Below are 24,378 nucleotides of genomic sequence, written 5' to 3' on the forward strand. Positions count from 1 at the left end.
CCCATGTTGAGAGCCCGGTTATGGAGCACAATACGATGGCGAGGGCAGCCCTCACACAGCACCCATTCCGTCTTCGCCCCCGAGGCCGTTTTATCATAAACAAGCCCTGCGAAGAGTCCTGATGTCTAGACCCGTCTTTTCGCCTCACGTCCCTAAAACTATCTAGGATATATCTCCGATATTGTTGACACGGTCGGATCTCGAAGGGCCAACCCGGTTTTCCGGACAAAGGCCCTATTTTAGGCGGTCGGTCGTCACCAACAGTGGCTCATCGCCTGCAAAGTCCTCCGAGCACTTTATCCAGGCGCGTCTTGCCGTTTCTTGGCTGCGGTTAATTCACCGCGAGAGGTTGGTTGCAGCCCGCTGGAGACGGCGAAATGTTGCCGGTTTCCGCTCGCTACCTGCGTTCAAGTCTTCGCCAAAAGGGAAGAGGAGAATGGGCTTACCTCACAATCAGATGTAATTCAGCCGAGCCCCGTCAAAATGGTTCCCCGTGATGAGATAAATGCTTGCCGTGGTGGCTGAGAAGTGAGCTTTGCGTCAGTAAACATGTACGCCACCGCTCTCTCGAAGTCAGGAACAATGCTCAGTTCTGTTGGCGGTGACGGGGCCGGGTTCGTCCTTCCCTTCCCCTTCACCGTCCCCGGCGGATTCTTTGACATTCACCCGTGAACTAGTGTAGACCGGTCCCGATTAGTTAGCGGGGTTTACGTGGACTTCGTAAGCAATATTTCTTCATCCAGAGTCGCATCGAACCGCAAATGCACCACTTACCCCGCAGGGGCCCCTGCCGCCTGGCAGACGCAGGCACTGCAGGGGAATTAATTGAGAGAAGGGCGATGGCAAGCTGCAGCACTCAGCTCTTCCTGATCGGCAGGCACGCAGAGGTTTTGGGATACCAATGATCGCCGGGGAGGTTCCCGACCACATGGCTCGAGATCATCATGGCCGCTTCAACCTGCGTTGACGATGTCTTACTTGAGAGACCTGCCCTATCGAGGCAGGTTACTTATCTGCAAGCCCACCCAGCCTAGGCCTACTGGGTAATGGCGGCCGAGGTACCCAGCAGCCACCATTCAAAGGATCGTTCCGCACCACGAGGCGTATTCCTCCGGTGGAAAATCGGGTTAGCTCCCAGGTTGGCCCAGCCTCAGCGTCACACTGCGTTGTTCTGGGCTCACAACCAACGATGCACATGCGTGTTCCTGGCCTCGTCGCTGGCCATCCGAGCTGCCCGGTGCGTCTGTGCCCGCGCTTCCCCTGCTGCGGAGCCATCGGCGCAGCCAGCCGTTCCCGGGACAGTCAATGGCTCGATGCCACCGCCACGCCTGGGCAGACAGGTAGCTGGGGGTATAAGATGGAACCGACGCCGGCCTGCAGCAGTCCGTCCACCTCCCAGCACCTCCTCGCCCCTGTGAAAAGTAAACAACCGGACCAACGACGCCTTCCTAGACACCCATCCCAACCGCCAACATGAAGTTCGTCGCTGCCCTGTCCTTCGTCGCCCTCGCGGCCGCCGCCGTTGTCGAGCCCCGCCACTGCGCCGGCAACAACTGCAACCGTGCCGTCACTGGCACCCGGCCCGGCCTCCTCCCGCTGACGGAGCGCTCCTCGAGCTGCGCGAGCTTCCTGCTCACCACCGTCACCCCGGCCGCTTCGTGAGTCTTCCCCCCCAACCACCACCACACCCCCAATGCCTCCCCACCGGAGAGAAAAAACCAACGCAGTTCAAAAACTAACCCACCCCTTCCCCTCGCAACAGCACCGTCACGGTAACAGTCGACGAGGAGGACCTGCCGACCCCGACCCCGGCCAAGCGCGCGGCCCAGCTCAACGCGCGCCAGGAGACGGTGGTGCCGACCGCGATCCCCGAGTTCGCCGAGAACTGCGCCGACGCGGCCGAGTTCGTCTCGGCCTGCTCGTGCTTCGGCGTCACCGGCTCCGTCACCACCGCGCCCGCGCCGACGGTTACCGTTACGACGACGATTGATTACTGCGAGGATATCTGAGCGGTGTCTGTCGTAGTGAGGTTTGGCACGGTGGGTTGGGTTCGGGTCTTCGGGGTGAGGGGACTCATGGATCCCGTTGGGGGCGGCCGGCATGTCGACACGGTGGTCGTCGCCGCGTACTGAGCAAGGCTGGGTTGCGGCTGGGGAATTGAGTCGGAATTGGCTGCTTCTTTGACCGTGGGGAGGCGGCTGGGACCATGTACCTCATCTAGAAACTTACCCAACCCTATGAATGACGGATGCCTCAGATCGGGGCCATGATTGATGATTATTATGATGATGAACTTTTCCGACGCTCGCGACTGCTTCAATTGATTCGCGGCGGCGCTGCGTCATAGACATGGTCAAAGTAAAAAGAATTGGATATTTCTGCTGAAAAATCCATGCTGTCAATTCGCTGTGATGTTCAATCAAGCCGCCTGCCATTTGAAGCTGTGACGAGATGGTCATAAAAGGAACTGAACGCTTCATGAACCGCAGGTCGGTAGCCCTAACCCTCGACCATGCAGCAGCGATGCTCGGGCCACTCTGTGGCCCTCTGCATTTTCTGCAATTGCAGACGTGCACAGACCAACCTGTCAGCCTATAAATTCTCGTCGCCTGTCCCCAATTCTTGCTCTCTTCTTTTCCTTTTCTTTCTTCATACTTACCTTGATTGACTGCGCGGAGATCATGAAAACCGCGCCGTATGACGGAGAGCCTGCATTGCACATCGTGGTGCTAGCCGTTATGAATTGTCCTTCGGGGCCGTTCCGGTCGTAATTTTTGCTGTCTTCACTCCAGAAATGGATTCTTTTCGCTGTGTGCCCGGCGCTGGTCGAGCCATGGAGAAGAGTTTTGCAGGTCGCGCAGGATGTTGGGAAACCATCGTCCACGTTGCCTTCAGCTTCCGAATAGTTATCTATCTGCGTGTGGATTGAAATCAGTGAAGGACTTCGTGATAAGTTGGCTCAAACCTTAGCGAGTTTTAACTACCTAGGAATGTTTTATTGCTGGTCGACGCGTTTGTTCGAGCAAACTTAGTGTCACGGCCCGAGACTTTGCTCGCGCGATGAGCAACCAAACAAGCCGCAGCCCAGCGCGAGCCTGACACATGCTTTCTGCATCTTGAATCACAAGCCACCGTGCCACTCTTCCCCTTCGAGTTGGGGTGTTGGGGGTCCTCTGACAGGAAGTCTCGGGATTCGGCAGCCACAAGGATCGTCCCGCATCCGGCAGCAGTCTGCAATTATGACTTCTCCGATTCCCCGACCGCCTCTACCCGACGGGAAGCGTAGAATTACCTACCTAGTTAACAAACGCCGGGTTTTCGGAGCTCAATAGTTAATCATGCCGTTTCTTCTGTCCTGTAACTACCTAACTTTATTACCAACGAGTTACTGTCGAGTTCCGCGGCATCCTATGTCGATCGAGTCGGATGGACGGTGGAGGGGATTCAGTGGAGGAAGTTCAGGTGCGGGTTCACTTTCGCCTGAAGCGCCCCACGGCGGGGTCTCCACAACCCCACGCTCCTGACCGGCGCTGTTCCTTCCAGTTGGCCCTATCCTAGTCGTTGGAGTTCCATCCATTGTCTTCACATGTCAGACACTGGCACTTGCTGAGATGCCCCCGTGACGCCATGATTCGTGCCTGCTACAGAGTATTTTCGGGGTCCAGTGTGCCATCCCGGTACACACGGGGCAGAACAGTCGAGACTTTGTGCCATGTGGCCAAACTCGCCCGACTCGCCGGATTAACATCAGACTTCAATTGTTGCTGAACTCGGGTTCCATAGTTTTCTTGTTTCTTTGTCTGTCAACGGCACCGCATCTTGAGCTGGCCGATTCCCCTACTTTTCCGTCAGCAACGGCAATCCTCTTTTCCTGGTTTGCTCCTTCTCGCGGCGCGGCACAGCCTGCCTGCCTGCCTGTTTGCCTGTTTGTCAACACGAAACCTATCACAAGATCATCTAAAGTACATCTTACATTCTTCCTGCTACGAAAATATCATCAGCACCGGGTAACCCGGGTCAACCGGACGGCAATCTTCACATACCGGGGAGCGGTTGTGGACTAGCCGTCAAGGCCGGGCGTCAAGATGATCGACCATGTATTGGGACGGCCATCTGTCAAGTCGCGTCGACTGCAGGTTCTCGCCGTGGTGGCCTTTTGGTCTGCGTACCTGGCTAGGTGGGTTACCGATCGAATCCCCTTCCCTCGATGGTGACTTGGCTAACACTTACACGGAACAGGGGCAACAAACATGGACCTCCTGTGCTGCGCTGGATGTCGCAATTACTATCCAAATATCTCACAGCATGGCAGACCGTCGTCATCACCATGATTTACCTCTACGGCGCCCGCAACTTCAGTACCCTCGTCGGCCTCGCGAGCCCCGATCCCCTGAGCAATATGTACGACGCCACCTACTTCCGCGCCACCTGGGTTCTCACAGCCCTCGACGCCGGTTTTTGGACCGCCATGAAGATCAGCAACAAGACCCTGCGTGACCTCGCGAGCATCGCCTTTTCCGTATTCTACATGATCGCCGCAGAGCAGGCCGACGAGAAGGTGCGCAAGGTGCGCGGCAACATCACGGTCGAGCATATGCGCGTCAGCTGGAACAAGGGCAGTCAATCACCCTACCTACGTTTTCTGCAGAAGCTTGTCAGCCCGCAGTTTACCAAGTGGCCGCCACGGCAGGTCCGTATCCCGCGCCCTGCCGCAAGCGACTACAAGGAACCGGTCTCGGCATGGCTTTATTTTGACGGGCCATTGTCCAAGTTGAAGAAGCACAACCGTATCATTTTGGATATCCCTGGGGGTGGTTTTGTAGCCATGAATCCCAGGTGCAACGACGACAAGCTGTTCGCGTGGGCTGGGAAGACGGGCTTGCCAGTGTTGAGTTTGGATTACAAGAAGGCGCCCGAATATCCGTATCCGTATGCGCTTAACGAGTGCTACGATGTTTACACCACCATCATCAAGAGCCGCGGCCAGTGTATTGGCTTATCCGGGGACGAGATTCCTAAAGTCGTCATCACGGGTGACAGCGCCGGCGGGACGCTAGCAACCTCTACGACGCTGATGATTATCGAGAGCGGCTCGTCGCCCGTCCGCCGCTTCCAGGGACAGACGGACCTCCCTGTCCCAGACGGCCTGATTCTATTCTACCCAGCACTCGACATGAACATCGGTAGTTGGATGTCAGACGAGCAGATGGCACTGATCAAGGATCGCCGCATGCGCGGGACCAATAAGCGCATCGTCCAGCGCAAAAGGTCGCAGTATAACGACCTGGTCGGCACGCCTCATGGGTCGGACGACGAAGACGACGCCACGCCATCGTCCAATCCCCGCTCTAAATCTCGCTCCAGCGCTGAGATCGAGGATCAGCAGGGCACCGCGGTCATATCGCCTACACACGTTCGCGACCCAGCGCCCGAGTACGCCAACCTGGGTCCAACCACTTGGAGCAATGTGCACCAGGGCCCGCCAGCCCCCGCTTCCCCCGCGGCAACCACCGCCACACCACCCACCCCTAGCACCCAACCGGGCGCTTCCCACCGCCCGGAACCCATGCGCACCCGCCTCGCCACGTCCTCTATGATCTCCTACTTCAACGACCGCGTTCTCACCCCTGAAATGATGCGGGCCATGATCATCCTCTACGTCGGCCCGCACAACCGTCCCGACTTCTCCCAAGACTACCTCCTGTCACCCATCCTCGCCCCTGACGTCCTCCTCTCCCGCTTCCCCAAGACCTACTTCCTCACCGGCGAGCGCGATCCGCTGGTGGACGACACCATCATCTTCGCTGGTCGCCTGCGCAGGGTAAAAGCTGCGGCGATGGCCAGCGGCGGGCAGCGCCTAGAGTACCAGGATAGCGATGCGCTGACGGAAGGGTTCGACGAGAAGGCGGTTGCCGAAGTCGCCCTGATCCCGGGCATCAGCCACGGATTCCTGCAGTTTCCCAGCGTATATCCCCCCGCGTGGAAGCTGATCGACCAGTCGGCGGGGTGGGCAGAGGAATTGTTTGCCGATGCGGAGAGGAAGGAAGGGGAGGGTTTGTGGGAGGAACGGGGGCGGCAGATGGAGAGGGCTTTTGAGGGTGGAAACGGGAGTGCAAGTGTGGAGGAACAGAGTAATGCGGATGGGAGGCATCATTTTAGACGCGAGTCGAGCGGGGATGAGGATCAGCCGTTGGAGATGATGAGCATGACGAGGTTGAAGGCGAAAAGTATCAAAGAGACGGCGGCAACTCATGCGAATGAGGATGGGGACGGGAAGGGAGAAAGAGGAGAGGGGGCAAAGGGGGCGCACAATAGCGTCCGGAAGCCAAATGGGCTTTCTAATGGGCACGACCAATCCCCCGTTGGCAGCGAGGATAGGGATGCCGATGCCAGTCCTTATCAAGCCCCTCGGCTCGGTCCCGGCAACGGCCGTGATGTCTACCGCAACAAGAAGCCTGGGAGACGTGCGAGGACAAAGATGGGCGATGATAAAAGCTTGGTCAAGCTGGCGAGTACGGAGGATCTGCTCGGGAGGAGGATGCATGGGCTGGCCGGGGGGTTGACGGGGCTGCAGGATGACCCGGAGTGAACAAACGATACATACCTCGGAGGGTGGGGGGCCTGTGCAGGGTATGGAAATAGAGTTACGGATGTACATAACTTACGGAGCTGGGTACTCGGATAAGGGTACACCGGCGGGTAGTACATTAACGAGCATTCTTCTGACAGCGGGGTGTGGGCTGTGCTTTCATGTGTGGTGTGAACCGGATTACCCCGAGAGAGGTAGGCCTAGGTACGTGGATGACCTCGCCGTTCCTATCGATCTGACTACCTAGATACCCGGACCTCCACACACCCCTTTGCATCACCCGGTAAATAAGTCATACCAACGAAAAGTACATGCAATCTCCCCTTCCCCTCACAGCTATCCAACCTCAAGTTACCCCCCCCCCCCCACCCCAAATGCCCCACCTCGAGAACTACCTCAGTACTCCCTATCATCAGTCTCGATAGGTGGCGCCGGCATGCCGTTGTCCCGCTGCGTGACCTGGTCATCATCCTCCTGCGCGCCGTCTGTGTCGACATCCTCGGCATCGTCTCCACCGTCACCGCCGGCATCAAAGGACTGGGGGCCGGGCATGGGGTTCTCGCGCTTCTCGAGGTCGTTGTCGTCATCATCGTCCTCCTCCGGGGCGTCTACAACGTCTACGACGTCGGCGTCATCGGTGTTGTCATCGTTGACAACGTCGGGGTCGTCAAAGACAGGGAGGCCGGGCATGTGGCTATCGCGCCGCGCGACGGCCTGGGGCCCGTTGTCCTCATCCTCCAGCGAGTCGTCGTCGTCGACGACGTCGGGGTCGTCAAAGACGGGGGGCGCCGGCATGGCGTTGTCGCGCCGAGCGACCTCGTTGCCGTTATCATCATCATCATCATCGTCATCCTCCTCCTCCTCCTCCGGGGCATCCAGGTCTGCGACGTCGGGGTCGTCAAAGACGGGGGGCGATGGCATCTGGTTGTCGCGCCGCGCGACGGCCTGCGGTCCGTTGTCCTGCGGCCCGTTGTCCACCGCCGGCGGGGATGGCATCTGGTTGTCGCGGGGCAGGCTGCTGCTCAGGGGCATGGCGGCCGCGGCCGTGGCGAGGGCGAGGAGGAGGTGGGTGGGATGCATCTTGAGAGGGGTTTGGGGCAGTTGGGTTGGGTTGGTTGGGTTGGTTCAAGGCGGTGGGGTTGCTGGCTGACTGTTGGCTGTTGGCTGGCTGAGAGGGAGGCTTGGTTGGGGATGTTGATGGTGACCTGGACGGATGGTGGACGCCCAGTGAGGGGGCCATTATATAGGACTTCATCACCGATGCTATCATATCTGTCTTCTTCGCTTTGTTGTTGGTTCTGTGACGGTGTTGAAGAGCCGCGGCCCGACGGGTGGAATGCTGACCCGGCAAGGTGTTGTAGAGGTTACATGGAGAGGTGAGGGCCACAAAGCGGAGGCTTGGCAACGGCGTGGTGGTGAAGGAAGCTGAATGGTGATGGGGCGGCCAGCCGACACTAAGACTGGTCTGGCCAATGGTAGCTGAAGACAGATCTATATTGGGAAAGTCGGCCGCTGGTATTGGGTCATCCTTCTCGCCGCGAACTATGCCTGTTGTGACAACATAAATATGGATGCATTGTGTATTGACTCCATGACTCCTCGGAGGTCTGGAACCAACACGGCTTGGATCAAGTGCTTTAGCGAAAGTAAGATGGGTGAATTATGTGGCTTTCTTATGTTGCGCATGAGGAGACAGTCACTAGCCCGTCTATTGGATACTCCTAGGTCTAGAGATATGGTCTTGTAGCTGAGCTGGAGCGAACACCTGGCCTCTCGCTTGCCTTTCTCTGGTTCATGCGCATCCCCCTAAAGGCTACCGAGCCGTTGAACCCCTTGGACGAACCCCTCATCGTCTCCCTTCATCACATGCCCCTAAGAGTATTCCACAGAACCTCGGCCATCCTGCCCCCCTCCCGCCAAACGTCATCGTGCTTACCCGTGGCCTCCATCACCTTCACACCCACCCTTCCCTCGTCCGCCAACCGCGCCCGCATCGCCTCCAGCTGGTCCCACGGCACGAGCGTATCCTCACGACTCTGCACCAGCACAACCGTCTTCCCAGGCCCCTCCCCGTCCGCATGCCCATCCCCAATCCACTCCCCAACCCAATTCCCCTCCACAGTGGCAGGACAAACATTCTTCCACACCCCTTCGTCAGCACCAAACGCCCCCTCAACAAACTCTCTATACCCCTCCCTCAGATGCCCAAACCCCTCAGGCGGCGCGGCAATAAACCCAGCGAGGTCATACAGCCCGTTGAACCCCACCAGCACCGCCGGCTTAGGCAAACCCTCACCAGGACTAGCAACCTCACCCCTAGAAGCCAACCCCCACCGCCTCGGGTGCATAACCGCCTGAAACGCCAGCGTCGCGCCGCACGAGTGGCCGGCCAACACCCAATTCCCGCCCCCAGACCCCTCCTTCCCATTCACACCCACCTCTGCGGCCCCCATCTCCCCGGCCACTCCCCCTCCCAAAATCCCCAGCCGTCCCAAAAACGCCAGCGCAGCCCGCACGTCAGCAACGTGTTCCGGATGCCGGGCGCTCCGCGACAGCTTGTCGGCGGGCGTGGACGGCGGGTGGGACGGGTGCGGCGAGAGGCGGTAGTTGAGCGAGACGAGCCCCGCGAGGCCAGACTCGGACAGGCTTAAGGTTGAGTCGGCGTTGGTGGTTCCGGCCGCCCGCAGGAGCAGGTTGGTGGCGGCCGCGGTGAAGGAGGTCGAGGTGATGGCCGGGTCGCGCCAGGCGCCGCCGTGGATGTAGACGATCCAGGTTTTGTTGGGGGGGTTGGGAGGCGGGGAGGATTGGTTTGGGGTGGTGGTGGTGGTCGTCGTGGTGCTGCTGCTGCTGCTGGTGTTGGCGGGGATCCAGACGTCGAGGGTTTGGAGGGCGACGGCGTCTTCTTGGGGGAGGTAGGGGATTCCGGATTTGAGCCAACCGATTGGGGTGTTGGTGTTGTTGTTGTTGGGGGAATCCCCGACCCCGACCTCGACCCCGGGACTGGCGCCGGGCTCCGTCGCCGACTCCGACTCCGTCTCCGGACGGTACACGGGGGACCACGGCACGGAGGCCCAGGCGGACCAATCCGCTGTCGTGTTTTCGGTTTTGCCGGCGCGGGATTGCATGGCGGGCTTGCTGATGATGGAAAGATCGACGGAAGGATTGGGGAAAATGGGGTTGCGTTTATTACGGCAGTGGCTTGCCGAAAACCCCCGCAGTGCGCCGTTGGTAAGGTACTGAGTTTGTCCCGCTGTGGATCTCGTTCGGTCCCTCACCCGAGGCCACCCGTTCCGATCCGGGGTGGATGCCGAGGGCCCATTTTGCGGGGGGCGGGAAGTGGCTCGCTTACAAAGGTGACAGGACTCTAGTGCCGGTTTGGATCGGGATTGTTGGATTACTACCACTGTGTAAAGGTAAGTTGCTCAGAATCCAAATCAACTCTCTTCGTTGGAGTCTGTCACGTCTGTCTACGAAGTACCGTGTACGGATTCAGGGGTTAGGGGTAGCTTCACGCCGGAACACATCCCGAGAAACATCTCCCGAGGAGTTACGGGATGCCGAGATGACACTGCCAAGTACACCAAATCGGGTTACTCGCCGATGAGCTGAGCCGGACTTCGGATGCGCCCGATCGACGCCGTGGAGATCTCCGCCAACGACAGCATACCACACAGTACCGCGCCTGCCGTACACCCGATCCCTCGCACCCTTGCATATACGTGAGACCGAGTATATCTCGTGCAGCGTATAAGAGCAGCCTCCCGCCCGGAGTCCTGCAGATGGGACCGAGTTATGGAATCGTCAATCTTGACCGGGCCACCGGGTGCTCTCTGGGTTCGGCCATTCTTGTGGCCGCCGGCATCCGAGGGGATCCCCATACCGCCACAGCCATGCTAAGCTCGTGGAGGCTCCATGCTTGACCTGCAGGGAAATATATCGCTTGACGCCCGTTGGTGGAAAATCCCCGATCGCCCTCGCGGCCTTGTATGTTCGGATGCTGCTCCGGCAGCGGTCTAATATAGCCCTCCGCTTGTTGGAATGCGGCTGTTATACTCTAATACCAACGACCGCCCAGCCAAGACATATGGAAGCGACCGTCTTCGCCGGGTCTGCATCTGCCATCCAATACCTCGGTCTCGTGTAACGGTCTTCTAGACCTTCGTGACACTGCTTGTACGGTTCGGTCCCATGTGCCGGACCGCTCTCTGCTGATCCCCCGCGTCGGATTGAGGCAGTTCCCCAGAACCACAGATCCAACATAGGTTCGTGATTGCCAGCGCTGCCAAGACCTGACCGGAGATATTTGATGTGACTTAGCAGAAGGACAACCCATATCAATAAGGGGCCGGGACCGAGACGGCCCCTAGATAGCCAGCCGTCCAGAGTCCAACTTACATTGCGTTTCTTCCCGTATTTCCGGATGTGGTTTGTTTTGACATCCAAGACTGATGCAATATCGAACCACGGCCCCAGACTTTGTCTGTTCCTAGCATCGGCGTCCTCTTGCATCCCCGAGACATCATTGTCGTCTATGAGCCGGGACCTGTAGCAAGTGCCGATCAAACGCTCTTTTGGGTCCTGATTCGGCTATACTTGAATGATTTTGCCAGAAGAGGTTGATATCGTGACATGTTTGTATCAAGCAGTGATGAACCTCCGTAGCGCAATGCCGACTAGGACCTGAATCAGCAGTGCATATCCAGAGTCGAGATCCAACGGTAGAGAGCACAGGATACCTATTATTAGGTTGGTCACATGCCTCATTGGAGCGCTTGTGGATTGCAGTATACGAGCCGTGTAGCAAGAACCGCCTCCCTCAAGCCACACGGCCGGCATTCACTCTCCTGGGCTGACCTGTTGGGGATGGGGACTGCCACCTGTCTCTGCATGCCATACCGTAGAATACACAAGCTCCGGTGTGAGAGCTTGGCTGTTGTTTGCAGACAAACATCGTGCGAGTTGGCTAGCATCTATAACGGAGACAGAGCGTGATATCGGGACGTTGGTATCTTGAAGACGGAGATCAGCTTCCTGAAGAAAAGCCATAGGGGCCTGGGTTTCATGTACCACCGGTAGTCGGCGCTAATTCAGACCAGCTGATCGATCTAGTCGGACGCTTCCACCACGGAACCCTGCATCTCGGTAGAAACGGTGGCCTCGAGACGATGCGGAAGGGTTACGGTATGGAGCGTTGGACATACCAACCACTTGCCGGTGGATGACCCCCCAAATGTTCTTTTGACCTTCCACCTCAAGAGGGACGCAGTATTTGTAAACTCCCAAAATATAGGAGTTGCTCGGTTGCCCCTCAGGCTGCGCGTCGCCCGCCTTTATTAGAGTGATCGTTTTGCGAGGGTCGTCGTGTCTTCTGCTGCTAGCAGCCCCTGAACTACCCCAGTCAGCGCTGTTATGCCTGAGCGAAGGGGGGTCGATGATGAATTCTGATAAAGACAGCGTTATCCGGTGCGTGAAACTAAACTTATCAGATATGGTGGTCATTGTTTTCGTCATCGGTAGGGCACATGACGCAGGTGAGCGCTGGTGAGCGCGGGTTGTTGAGGTTCAGCCTCGAGGTTGCAACTGCTTTATAGTCTGATGAAGCTGACCGATACGATTCCGAGTGTTAGAAGTCAAAGTTGCAAATGAGGTATTCGTCTGATAGTCACGTCGCCGCTCGTGTTCAATTTTTCGTTGCCGGTCCGGTCTGGTCTGATGGCTCGTTGATACTTGCGTTGATACTTACCCCTGAGCTGCGTCTGTTCGGACACCAGCTCTCAACCGTCTCAAAACCTCACCAAAGCCCCAAACCACTGCCCGACTCGACCATCACCCATCCCGAACAAGCACATCCGTCTCCTCTCTATCCCGTGGCAAACATTCCCACCCGTCCCCGTCCCACGGGCACAACGCAAGCCATGCGCGGGCCTTTCACCACACTCCCCAGCGAGACACAAGCACACACCAACCACGTCACGAGTGCACAAACCCACACGGAGAATATATCTCCTCGTCCCACCACCCGCACAACGTTCAACAGCGATGTTGCGTTTGCAGCCAACCTGTACCCCGTACGACGGACCGACCATTCTCGCGTGTGCCCATCCATCCAGCTTTGCACAGCCCAGCCCAACGCAGCACGTTCCATCGGGGAGCACGAATGAGGATAGGTGCCAACTAGTAGTGAGTTAGCCGCCCGGTGCATGTGGACACACACCAGACGGCCTGCCTGTTGCCTGCTGCCAACGGCTGACCCATCTGTGCAACGGCCAAATACCGTACAGAGCTCCAGCCCGTGGCCCGCCGTGGCGACACGATAATGTCTCAATGTCTCAGACATGCAGTAGTTATCTTGTTTGTTTTCCGAGATGGGGGGGCAGAATGCCGGCCCGAAGAGGGGCGGTCCTCGGATCGGGAGAGGCGCGATATGTCTCACATCTCGCGTCGAATTGTCTCTCTCCTTGAGAGGGGGGAAGAGGCTGTTGGTCCCACTCGGGTTTTGGGGGGTTCAGCTGCTGCTTGTTCAGTGTAACCCATTGTTTTTGCTTTTTTCCATTTCCTTTCGGACTTGCCGTGGCGAAAACACATGGCAGCAGCAGCAGCAGCTGAAACGGCACAGCACACCACAGCTGCCAGGAGGCGGCGAGGAAGTGATATTACGGGGTAGCATTTCGCCGTCTCGAAGCTGCACAGAACAATGGGCAGCGCCGCGGGCGCGCAGCAATATCCCTGGGGAACCCCTCCAATAACTGAAGATTGTTCCATGACGAAAAAGAAAACCCTTCCATGAGCGAAATTGCAGGGTGGTTCGTTCACGCGTTGTCGGCGGGATGACCCTCGTTTTCTCTCGGGCGGTTGTTAGCCCCTGCTTGAGAAACCCCCTGGGCACAGATCCCACGGAGCATCAGGCACTAATCTGGGGAAACGGAACCAGCTGCAAGGGCCGGAGTCGTCTCCGGGTCTCCGTACGGTACCATACGGTAATACCGATACCATACGAGACAACTGTGCGGTTCTCCATCTCGTCACCTGCCCCTTGCGCTTTGCTGGCGGTAGCTGCCGGGCCGAGCGACGAGTGTCTCTGTGGGAAGTGGAGCGGTTGCAGCAAGCTGCCCGACTGGGGGATGGGTGCCCGGCGCGGAGAAAAGTTGGCCAGTCAGCCAGGGCGGCGTCCCCCTTTTTGCTGCCACCATCAGGCGTTTTTTCTCGCTAGTTCGGAAGGACGGCGGCGAAGGGATTCCCGAAGGGGGGCTAGCGCTTATCTGCATCTGGGGGGCGAACACGGCAGGGCCGCCGGGGGGCCATCTTGGATCCACGGATCTCGCTGATCGCGGGTCCTGCATCTCGATCATTGGCCGGGGCGTCGCCTCTTGCGCTTGGTCTTGTGCTGTTGTCCATTGGCGAGGGCGCGCATCAAAAAGGCGAGCGGAAAAACGCGGTACTGGGCTCGGCTGCGTTGTCGTCTCCGTGCCGTTGGGAATTGGCCGTGTCCTGCAGCAACGGCGAGTCATCCAGGTCAGCTGCCGGCTCGTCTGCGACATCCATTGTCTCGAAAAGGTGAAGGGAAACGAGCAGAGTGCCGACCGACAAGGCGGCATCCGAACACACGTGGAACAGGCTGCGATCTCCGCCAGCTACCCAGCCTTGCATTTGCTTCTTTTATCCCATGGCGGCGGCCAACCAGCAGAATAACGTTGAGATCGGCACCAAGAGTTTCGGAAGCCACCCGACAGGGTGCTGCTCTTGGTAACGAGTGGAGACTGGGGAGGGGACGCTTTCTTCTCCGTTTTGGTGAACAAGCGGCGAGTTCCATGGTCTCGTCGAACCACCAACGTCGCCGCCCGGAACCGAATACGGCTTCACGGCATTCCCTTCCTGTTGAGGGGCACGGGAGGTCTCAAACAAAAGAAACCACCGTCTTTCTCTTTCCTCCACTCATTTCCCTCGGCTTCCTTGACGTTAAAGGCATGTGACGGCCGAGTTGCGGCCTTACGAAGTAACCTGGGACGTTTGTCCAGCGAGAAATCCTGCGCTGCACCGTAAGGCCCAACATCGATGATGAAGGTGCGGCCTCCACTCCAACGAGAGTCGCTAGCCCAGACGAGATTTGTGTGAACGAAGACCTTCCTCATCGGCTGCTGTTTTCGTCCCTTCTTCCTTTTTTATTTCTCCTTTCATCGTGCAAAATAGAATGGCTGGAAACTGGAGGGAGCACTCGGTATTTCATACTTGGCTTTTTCTTTTTTAGGCACACTGTACATACTCGGACGGGATTCAGTCCGCCATGGAGCCGTGTCTCGCTTCCCCGTGGGCTGCCGGGGGCCCGCTCCTGATCGGGGGCTTCCGAGACCCACAGGATAAGCACAGTGCCCGTTGCGAATGAAGGATCTCGGGATCCATCGCTCGGCATGCTTCTCCGTCTGCCGCTCCATCGACCGTCTCGGGGGTTGCACTGCATAATATCGATGGCTCGGTCGCCAACAGGCTCTGCCTGCCGCCCGATGCGTGGAGAATGCGATACGAAGAGCGTTACGTGTTTGGCAGAGGAGGCGCGGAGCGGAAAGAACCGAAGAGTCCGTCGTGACGAATTGCTGGGCCGCGGTTCCGCAACTTTGGACATCAACCCCAACGCCGGCCCGCCTCACTCCTCTCAAACAACGGTCGTGTGTGGCCGCCCTCTGGATACGCCCGTTGAGCATGTCTCACGAGGTGTGTGTTACACGAGAAGGGACAGGTTCTGGTGCGCCATCGGAGGAAGCAAAGGACCGCGCATAGGTAGGTTAGACCCGGAGGGCTGTTTTGGCGGCTGCGGCGACTGCTCTTTGGGCAAGAGGGAAAGAAAACGGTACAGCACAAACGTCTCTCTGGGTTTGAGCTTAAACTCGCCGTACGGTTTCCGCCGGTTGCAAAGTATTTCGGAGCATCGCTCTACTATCCGGTTCGCATCCTGAATCGGCCCCTTCCCGTGGCTCGTGGCTCGTGGCTCGCGGAGACAGTTCTGGTTCGGGATGCTGCAGCGGTTCCTCCCCTGACTGCTTACCTCTTAGGCTCTTCGAAGCCATGTCTCACGGCCGTCGTTTGAAGCTGCTGATCTGCACCGGGCAACATTCGCCCGAACCTGGGAGGATCTTGGCTGCCTTGAAGGGCCCCGTTTCGAATCATTTGTCCGCCTGGCGTGCATGGCGTGGTTTGTTCGGAACGCCGAGGGCACTCGTGCAACCGCCATATGGCATGGCTTCCTTCTCGGCAGGACATTCCCTGGAGAGATGGTGGGGGGAGCGCGGTTCCCTGCCTCATCTGTGATTTGAAGCCGGTGAGTTGGTTCGGCCCCAACGGCGTGGACCGCAGATCATGGCCTTTCTGTTCAAGCCGTGAAACAACACTTGTGGATTGCACCGCAGAGGAATTGGGAGATTGGGCACAGTCGCCGACGCTGCTCGGTCAAGGTCATTTCCGTGCGACGGCGTCCCGCATCGGAGCCGCATCGTTGAGGGGGTATCCGCATGATGTGGTGGTGAAGTGGGTGTAAGAATACAGAGAGACGGTCGGAGTATGCACAACTTGCCTCGGTACCTAGGTAAATAAGTATTAAACAGTCTGTTGTCCTCGAATCGTTCGGTTTTCTGTGTTGTGTTGAAGTCGGCGTGCACTCGCGTGAGCCAAACGGAAGGACTCTTGTTCGCGCCAAGAAGGCCCAGGCCTCTTCAACGGTTAACCATTCGGTGTCTGTTCAAATGGACTTTCCAGGTTAGGTTCATCGGGTCGCAACTGCAGACTCTTCCATCGGCATCTTCCACAGAGGCATGGAGGAGATTGTTCCTGCCGTGTCCAGGTATACTAGTGTTGCGCGCTGTGAGCTGCACCTTCCCGGGACAGGGGAGGTCTTTGACCTGGTGGGGCAGTCTAGGCTGAAATGGGTGTCACTTGCATGGCGCCTTCTGAAAATTCCTTTGATGAGCAAAATCTCACAGTTGCTCCTGCCGTTTCCATCCTCCTCCAGGTCCTCTGAGCCCTTCGCCGGCCGTTGCTGCAGGCATCAATTTGAACTGAACCGCCTGGGCCGCCGCAGTGCTGTGAGCCTGCCGACTTGCATGGAGCAGCAGCATGGAACCCGCCGTGACAAAAAAAACAAAAAAGACGGATGACTTACCGAGTACAGTGCGAACAGCACAGAGTCACCGAACTCACCAAGAACGTTGATGAAATGTCACGGTTGTCAGAATAAGTGGTCACATTGTCCTATACAGGGCATAGTAACCTTGAACCAGGAACTCGGAACCAGATAATTACCTGGTGTACCTACATATATAAGGTACCTTAATTTCCATAATTAAGGTAGGAGCTTCTCCCTTAACGAGATCTTCATATTTATAGTGTTCGTTGTCCAGAAATTGCCCGGAAAACTGTCCCGAAACTAAATGATGCTGTCATTGCTCGTGCATTGGTCACCTTGAAACGGTCGAGGAAGTGGTCAGTGACAACCTGACACCTCTTGCCGAGAGCGAGCCCTGCCCTCCCCACTGGCCCGCTTCCATGGCGTCGCCTGTCGGGTGCCGGTTGGTCTGCGCCCGGCCCCGGCGCATGGTTGGCATGGATCAAGGGTCCAGCCATTTCTTCTTTGCCAAGCAATTGTATGATGGAAAACGTTCTGCCCTTCGTCTCCACCCTGCGCACCAATTCGCGAACCCGAAAACCAAAAAAACTCCAGAAACGGTTTCTATGAGCTTGTTTTTGAACGCGCTCCTCGGCTTTGACTTGTGATGATTCCGGACGAAAGGTAGCCGAGAGAGACGGCCTCATCCATGAAGACGACATACTACCCCATCTCTCGCTGGATCTCGGCATTCGGGGTCCCTCAACTCGGTCGACCCAGTCGAGTAGGAAGTTGGTGCAGTGGTTCATTCGTATTAACTACCAGTTACTCCATACAGTCGATGCTTCGTTCGCGGAACTGACGAGGATGGATCCTTCGCAGAGACTGCAACCATCCTAGCGAATTCGTCGACCCGCGTCCGACCTTTGCAGGATGCACCCAGGTTAAGACGACTCCTGTGTATTGGCTCCATCCGAGTCCAGAGTCGCAATGTCGACTCGAGGGACTGACAACAAACAACAAGCAACGGATACGGTTGGCTGAGTGGCCGAGTGTGTCTTTTGGTCTTTGGTGTTTCGCGGGCCAAGGATGCGACTCTGTCCACGCCCACGGAGCCACACCCGCCCAGTGCAGATTGCACCCACAAGATCCCATCAATTGGGTGTCTTCCTTTGACGAGCCGGACTCCGGATGGTGACGGGACATTTAAATGACACCCCACAGTCCCGCATCAATCCCGCTTTTTGATTTCTGACCCGTTTCAGCTGTCATCCCTTCCTCGGAGCTTAACCGACCCTGTCACAGCCCATCAAATGAGAGGCGACTGCATACACAGTACATACAGTACCGGCACAGCACGGCGATGGTGGCGCGACCCATTCCCGACCAATCTGATTCCAACCTCTCATGGGACCTCGGTTGCTAACCCGGTCTCCGGCCAACATCGCGACGCAAGAAACGTCCCGCTGGAGTGGATAGTTATGAATGGACAGACGAGTACGGCCTTGGCGATGTTGACCACTCGTGCCATTGTCGCTGAAATCACCGAACGGGTCCCATGCTGTCCCCCGGCTAAGCAGGATTTCAGTCTCTGGATTACCCCCGTGAGCGCATAGATTCAGCAAACTTGCTCGTTCAGAGTAACGTCATCTCTGTAAAGTTTTCCCGCTCGCAGGAAAAGAAACAAGCGCCTCGTCTTCCGGCTTCCGAGCAAGCCCGGTCACTGCCATTCTCCAAGCTTTCCGGCTCGCCGTCTTGGCAGGGCACGAAAGACGATGCTGCTGAACACACAGCGGTCGTTGATGGTTATTGGCTGGCTGCGAATCCGCAGCTGGAGGCTCAAGAACTAACCAGGTAGCTCCGTTGTCTTTGAGACTAGCCAACTCGCTCATTGGGCCATTGCCCACCAACAAGAAACGAGGAGTGCGGAGCGGTCTCGTTTCGGCGCCGCGTAGCTGTGACGAATCCTCGTCAGCACAACCGGGAAGTTCCCACAAGACAGCCAAAGGCCGGCAACAGCGGGATCGAATGAGATGGCCAAGTTAGCGAGCGAGCCGCGGGAGAGAGAACCTGGCTCTCCCGACCAAATCGGGAAAAAGGAGCCGGGGGTTAGTGATTGCGGAAGCTGTTCAACTCATACCCTCAGCTGCTGGCAAGACTTCGACTTACACAGTGTAGTGTAAAAGGAAGTGTGAACGAGCGACGAGAGGTTACGGATGGTGGCCCGAGGGTGGCTGTGTGGGAGGCGAGGTGTGCTGGCGCTGAATTTCATGGTTGTCTCCCCTGGTCGGACCACACGGCTTTTCGGACGCAGTTGATGACGGTGTCGTGCGGCCATCGCAGCCGAATCGTCACTTGGCGGACCGGGGGCCCTTGGAGCAGGGTCCGGGGTCCGTGGTGATTGTGCCAGGACTTGGAATCCACAATGTCGGCTCGAAAACGCGCCTGACCGAACCTGGGCGGTAAATGCCCTTCCAAGCCACATTCCCGTCTTCTGCGGCCGAGGTCTCATGCCAGGGGAGGCTTTCGGAGGGATGGACATCACCGCCACGAGCCAGTCAAGAGACAGAGACACATTCCCCGCCCACACCGTCATCGTCTGCCCACGCGAGCCCTGAGCTCAGGCTGGCGGAACCCGGGCACAACTGGGTGATTATGTCTACACAGTTGCATGGAGGACGCTGGCGACCCTCGGGCACTGTATGCAAAACACAGTCTGCTGCGCTGCTGCGGGCCTGCCCACCCACCCCGGTCAGCCTCTGCGCCCCGGACCGGTAAGAAACCGATTACCGGTAACTCTCCTTCCACGTTATTTCGTAGATTACAGGAACACCCCAGACATGGGAAGCGCGCAACGGGCATGGATGATGAGATTAGCGGCACAACTGTCTCCACCGATGGAGACAGGCACTGACGGGCACAGACAGGCTCGTTGACCTCCTGGCGCGTGTGGTTGTTGCCCTCTTTTCCGCCGCTTCAAACCACGCTTCTCGACGGCAAATGTCCTCGCTTCCTCCTGTTCACGTCGCTCAACCCGCGCCCGCCATTTGCTGCTGCATGTCCCCGTGTTTCCCCCGCCACTAGGAGACGGGTGTAAGCGCGCAGCACCTCACCTTTCCTCTCTCGCCAGTCTCGCCGCGTTGCCGCTGCCTCTGTGGCCTCCACCATCCTTCTGCCCTCCCACCACCACCCCCCCGCCAACATTTTCGTCGTTTCCGACTGGCGGCTGCGGGCTCCGTGTGTGCCGACTGGGTGGATTGTCCCGCCTTAGCCAGCTCCGTTCTGCCCCAGCGCGTCTGCCCGAGCATCCCCCGTTGAAGCCGCTCTACACAGGAAATACGCCTGCCGCGCTCGGTTTTGCCGACGCGCCCCAGCCCAAACGCACACCTCCCAGACCGCATGCTCCTTAGGGTCCCCATGCCGGCTCCCCACGGGTGCTACTAATAGGGCCGCCTTATAGCACATGGTTGTATTGCGGCTGCCCCGCTACCAAACGGCTCAGCTGCCGACAAATATTGCTGCTGCTCCCTGAGACTGCGGGACAAGGACGAGGGCAGACGGGTCGCGGATCAGAGCGGCATTGGGGTTGCACGGCGTTGCAACACCGCACAATACTACCCCGGGACTTTTCGAACACAGAGCGACTGGACTATGCTCCAAACAAGACTCACCATCATCGCTTTTTGAGAAGCTGCGAGTGCTCCTGCTGCTTCGTGCTGCTTCCTGCCGCCGCCGCCGCCGCCGCCGCCGCCTTCATCATCACTGGCTGCTGCACAAATCACCGAAAACACTCACTTGCAGCGACTTGCGGGGTGTTGCCAACCACTCAGCCAAGTAAGAGCCTGCGTCCGTTTACGGTAGCTTCGAAAGCTTGTCTCCTCTGCGTTTCTGTGGGTTGGCCGTGTGTATGAGCGTGGAGTTTGTGGAGCTTGGTGGTCCAAGGTTCAGTCTCCCTAACAAGGGGTCCTCCTCCACACTCTTATTTCACAGTACACACCTCTGTGTGGATTGAGAGACCAGGGTGTGGAGAGAAAAACAAGCGAGGAGCAGGGCAGGTCAGGCTCACCTTTAAAGTTGCCTCATCAACTCCTTCATCCCCTTCCCCCACCCCCCCAACATATTTCCCGTCTGCATGTTTCCTTGACCGGCAACTCCCCAGCGTGCATCCTATCGGAGAGTCTGTGGAGACGGGTTCCGACTCGGGTTTCCGGAAATAGGCCTCTTAAAAGCAAGCCGGCACCATGGCGTCTGCGACGCATAACCCGTATCCTCGATCTCCCAACGCCTCAGTGCGGCCCTACAACTCATCCCTCGCCCCCTCAGCCCCTTCACCCAAACCGGCCGAGCAGTACCTAGGCGGCCCTATGAGGCCGAGTGTGAGCAGCGCCACCCCGAGCGCAAGATCGAACCAGGCGCCGCTGCACACCATAGGAATCCCACAGCCCCTCCCTTCGGTCCACAACCATCCCCCGAACTCTTTCCAGGCCTATACGCCCCTCACGTCCACCTCGTCCATGATGGAACGGGAGTCTCTACCATCGGGGGAGTCGGTAGCCGGCACACCTCGGGCGCTTCATGCCAACCTACCGTCCAACAACAGCAGTTCCCAGGCACAGAAGCGAGCTTACCGGCAACGGAGGAAGGACCCCAGCTGCGACGCGTGTCGTGAGAGGAAGGTCAAGTGCGACGCAACCGAGACCACCAGCTGTTCCGAATGTTCGAGCCGGGGCGTCAAGTGCCAGTTCACCAAGGAGACCAATCGCCGTATGTCGTCCATCAAGCAGGTGCAGGATCTCGAGAAGCAGATGGAGCGGATCCGGCGTGAGAACCACAGCCTCCGCCGCATGCTACAGGAACGCGACGGCCGCCAATTCGAGATGGACATAGACGGCGTCGAGCAGCTGCCGCTCCAGCTACCCGAGATCGGCCAGCAACCCAAGCGAAAGAAGAGGCCGGCGGGCGTCCACGACCTTGCCAGGGCGAGATCGAACCTAAGGAGCTACGCGCGGGGAATATGGAAGCCCCCGGCCCCGTATCGACAATCTGCGGCGCCCGAACTGCGAGACTTCCAGCAGCTCCTGCCGCCACGACGGACCACTGACGAGCTGATGCGGTCCTATTACACGTCGATACATTCGGTAACCCCCATCTTGCACTGGAACACGTTGACGCAGACGGTCGACGGCCTGTACCGGCCCGGGAACCCGCTACGCGCGTCTCAGGCCTTCATGTCCGTCTTCTTCGCTGTCTTGACGGTCGGCCGACTCTTCATGGCAGAAAACGACCAGAACCGTGCATACTCGGCCACCCAGCTACTCGAAACGACACGGACACTGATCGACCCGTGGAGCGACGAATATGAACTGGACGACGCACGCGCGCTGGTGCTGGTCACCATGGCCTTGAACGAGCTGAACCTGAAGTCGGCGGCGTGTAGCTGGTTGGGACGTGCGGTCAGGGTAGCCCAGGACCTGGGCCTCTACACCGAGCCGGGGACGGCATCTTTCGTCGAGGCCGAGATGCGCAGGCGAACGTGGTGGACGATCTATATTCTCGACCGGAGCCTAGCAATCGAACTCGGGAGACCCATGCTCATCGACGACTCGGACTGCGATGTGTCCCTGCCAGCAGCCGTCGACGATCATCACTTGTCGGACCGCGGCCAGAGGCTCCCGGACGGCGCCGAAGGGCTCACGCATTCCCTACTCGCCGTCGTCAACGTTGTGCGTTCGTACACGGCGTTGAGCAGGGCGCTCTCCTCACCCGTCATCGCACCCACCCGGCTCGCGACCTTCGATCAGCATTTCATCTCGTGCCGACGCGCGTTCCCGCCGGCCTGCCAGCCCACGAGCAGCGTGTCCCTCATGCCCTCGTTCACAAACCCCTTGATCTACCTTCTCCACGCCCGGCTTCTCCTCCATCGGCACAATCTCCTTCCGTCATGTCCCCCCGACGTCCGTTTAGCAGCGACCGAGCAATGCATGCACACGGCGCTCGATACTGCGGCCCTCCTCGCACGTACGCCGATCCGTATGATTGCCCAAGGCGCCACCGCCCTTCTTACGACCCATACCTTCCGTTGTACCCTCTTCCTGCTCCTCACGGGCTGCTTCGAACAAGCATTCGAGTGCATCCGTGTCCTGGCCGCCATCAACGACCACCGCGATGTGGCCGTGCCCTGCGGCCGGTACCTCGACTTCTTCGTCTCTGCCCTAGCCTCCCGACGGGCCGAGATCGTCACGTACCTCTCGCAGGCCCCCTCGCCCACCCACCCTCCGTCGCCATACGGCCCGCCGCCGCCCCAGCGACCTTCCCAGGCAGCGGTCAACGAGGCCCTTTTGCGCGACGAAGAGCTGCTCGCATACGTGAGCGCTGACCTGCAGGCGGGGATGGAAACGGCATGGGTCTGGGCGGGCAGCAGCGAACGCGAAGTGCCAGCACCGGTAACCGTGTCTGGGAAGCCCGGCCTGTTCGGAGCCGAAGCACGGTCTAGCCTGACGAGTGAGGAGAGGTGGGATTGGGGACAAGGGGTGGAGGGCTGGGAGAGGCTGGAGAGCTCGTTGAGGAGGTTCGCGACCGGCGAGATAGCAGTGACAACACCAACGTCGGCAGCACCGAGCACGAAACCTCAGCACCAGCATCAGCATCAGCACCCACACCCACACCCTCATCCGCAGCAGCACCAATCCCATCATCAACACCAACATCAACACCACCACCAACAACACCAACAACACCATCAACAGCACCAGGCATGGAATACTTCTGCCCCGGCACCGCCACCACTCCCGCCTGTCTTGGCACCGCACCACCAGCACCAGCACCATCACCAACCGCAGCAGGAGAGGGGAATCAAAATGGAGATGGGCGGGCACGATGCGCGGGTAGAGATGGCGACCCTGCCGCCGATGGTGGCACCCGGGCCGCGACCGAGCCAGGCGTGCGGGACGGGGAGCCCGACGGCGAGCGGAAAGAGCAAGAACGAGGAGCGAATCAGCATTGCGAACATCATTTAAGTGCTTGGCAGGCTGTCTTGGGAGGTTGGTGGGTCATGTTGTTGATGGTTGGTGGTGGAGGCTACGCGGGCGTGAGAGGGTGGTTTGGTGGATAGGACGGAATCGAGCTAGGAGAGGGGAGAACACACGAGGAGAAGAGAATCAAAGGCGGGGATAGCATGACGATACCACGACTACCTCCACGAACGGCACCTCGACAACACGGCTGCGGTCACGGCCGGTTCGAACCATCGCCCGCCACCCCAGCCACGAGACATACGAAGCCGCATATGCCATTTCAACCCCTCGACCGGAGATTCCAAGGCCTCCGATATATATCCATGCATAAACACACGATCACGACAGACAACCCGACAACCGCCCTCCACCGGTAAACACACCGCACCAATCTTTCAGCCCTTCAACACCCGCGCCACCCACACAGACACTCCCTCTCTCTGACACGCATAAAGCGTACACATCATTCCCTTCCTCCTGCGGCGCCAGAGGAACAGGACAGGCGGCTCCGTTGCATTACTTTGATACCATCCCTATACTATATACCCCCTCTTCTCCGAGAAGGGCGGCACAATGTTCATGTTTCCTTCGGTTCTCAGTTTAATATCCATTTTTTTCTTCTTCCTTTTCTTGTCACTCACTCTCTACGGAGACAAACCAACAGGGTAACGGCCGGCGGTGGGCGG

The 24,378-nt window shown here is 58.4% G+C and overlaps 6 protein-coding genes across 6 annotated transcripts; 4 read left to right on the top strand and 2 right to left on the bottom strand.

Annotated features, from left to right (window-relative positions):
* Positions 1-1,473: 1,473 nt before the first annotated feature.
* B0H64DRAFT_376413 (uncharacterized protein) lies at positions 1,474-2,009 on the top strand (the record flags this gene model as incomplete). Its single annotated transcript, XM_062802476.1, has 2 exons — positions 1,474-1,658; positions 1,763-2,009. 2 exons carry the CDS (start codon positions 1,474-1,476, stop codon positions 2,007-2,009), a joined length of 432 nt encoding a protein of 143 aa, XP_062657025.1.
* Positions 2,010-3,600: 1,591 nt separating this feature from the next.
* B0H64DRAFT_364184 (Alpha/Beta hydrolase protein) lies at positions 3,601-6,726 on the top strand. Its single transcript, XM_062801825.1, has 2 exons — positions 3,601-4,177; positions 4,240-6,726. Exons 1-2 carry the CDS (start codon positions 4,086-4,088, stop codon positions 6,587-6,589), a joined length of 2,442 nt encoding a protein of 813 aa, XP_062657026.1. The 5' UTR covers positions 3,601-4,085; the 3' UTR covers positions 6,590-6,726.
* Positions 6,727-6,958: 232 nt separating this feature from the next.
* Positions 6,959-8,161, top strand: B0H64DRAFT_215311 (uncharacterized protein; the record flags this gene model as incomplete). Its single annotated transcript, XM_062799494.1, has 1 exon — positions 6,959-8,161. A coding segment is annotated over one exon (1,011 nt), but the record flags the coding sequence as incomplete, so codon positions are not given.
* A 290-nt stretch (positions 8,162-8,451) lies between these two features.
* Positions 8,452-9,714, bottom strand: B0H64DRAFT_326470 (Alpha/Beta hydrolase protein; the record flags this gene model as incomplete). Its single annotated transcript, XM_062800739.1, has 3 exons — positions 8,452-9,006; positions 9,055-9,576; positions 9,640-9,714. 3 exons carry the CDS (start codon positions 9,712-9,714, stop codon positions 8,452-8,454), a joined length of 1,152 nt encoding a protein of 383 aa, XP_062657028.1.
* A 3,776-nt stretch (positions 9,715-13,490) lies between these two features.
* On the bottom strand, positions 13,491-15,674 carry B0H64DRAFT_465853 (uncharacterized protein; the record flags this gene model as incomplete). Its single annotated transcript, XM_062807677.1, has 5 exons — positions 14,850-15,674; positions 14,580-14,724; positions 14,029-14,220; positions 13,777-13,973; positions 13,491-13,667 (listed from the first exon to the last, which is right to left on the bottom strand). Exons 1-5 carry the CDS (start codon positions 15,204-15,206, stop codon positions 13,491-13,493), a joined length of 1,068 nt encoding a protein of 355 aa, XP_062657029.1. The 5' UTR covers positions 15,207-15,674.
* Positions 15,675-20,920: 5,246 nt separating this feature from the next.
* Positions 20,921-23,567, top strand: B0H64DRAFT_444771 (fungal-specific transcription factor domain-containing protein; the record flags this gene model as incomplete). The annotated part of the gene is made up of 2 exons (XM_062806806.1): positions 20,921-23,247; positions 23,318-23,567. The coding sequence occupies 2 exons, from the start codon at positions 20,921-20,923 to the stop codon at positions 23,565-23,567; spliced, it is 2,577 nt and encodes an 858-aa protein (XP_062657030.1).
* Positions 23,568-24,378: the final 811 nt, after the last annotated feature.

Source organism: Chaetomium fimeti (assembly GCF_033439085.1).
Source record: "Chaetomium fimeti strain CBS 168.71 chromosome Unknown B0H64scaffold_6, whole genome shotgun sequence".
Lineage (NCBI taxonomy): Eukaryota > Fungi > Ascomycota > Sordariomycetes > Sordariales > Chaetomiaceae > Chaetomium > Chaetomium fimeti.

What these genes read in the sequence shown, in the direction of transcription:
- B0H64DRAFT_364184 (XM_062801825.1), top strand. Translation starts at nt 4,086, where the DNA reads ATGATCGACCATGTATTGGGACGGCCATCTGTCAAGTCGCGTCGACTG. An exon ending in TGGTCTGCGTACCTGGCTAG is followed by an intron (nt 4,178 to 4,239) that starts GTGGGTTACCGA and finishes TACACGGAACAG; the next exon opens with GGGCAACAAACATGGACCTC.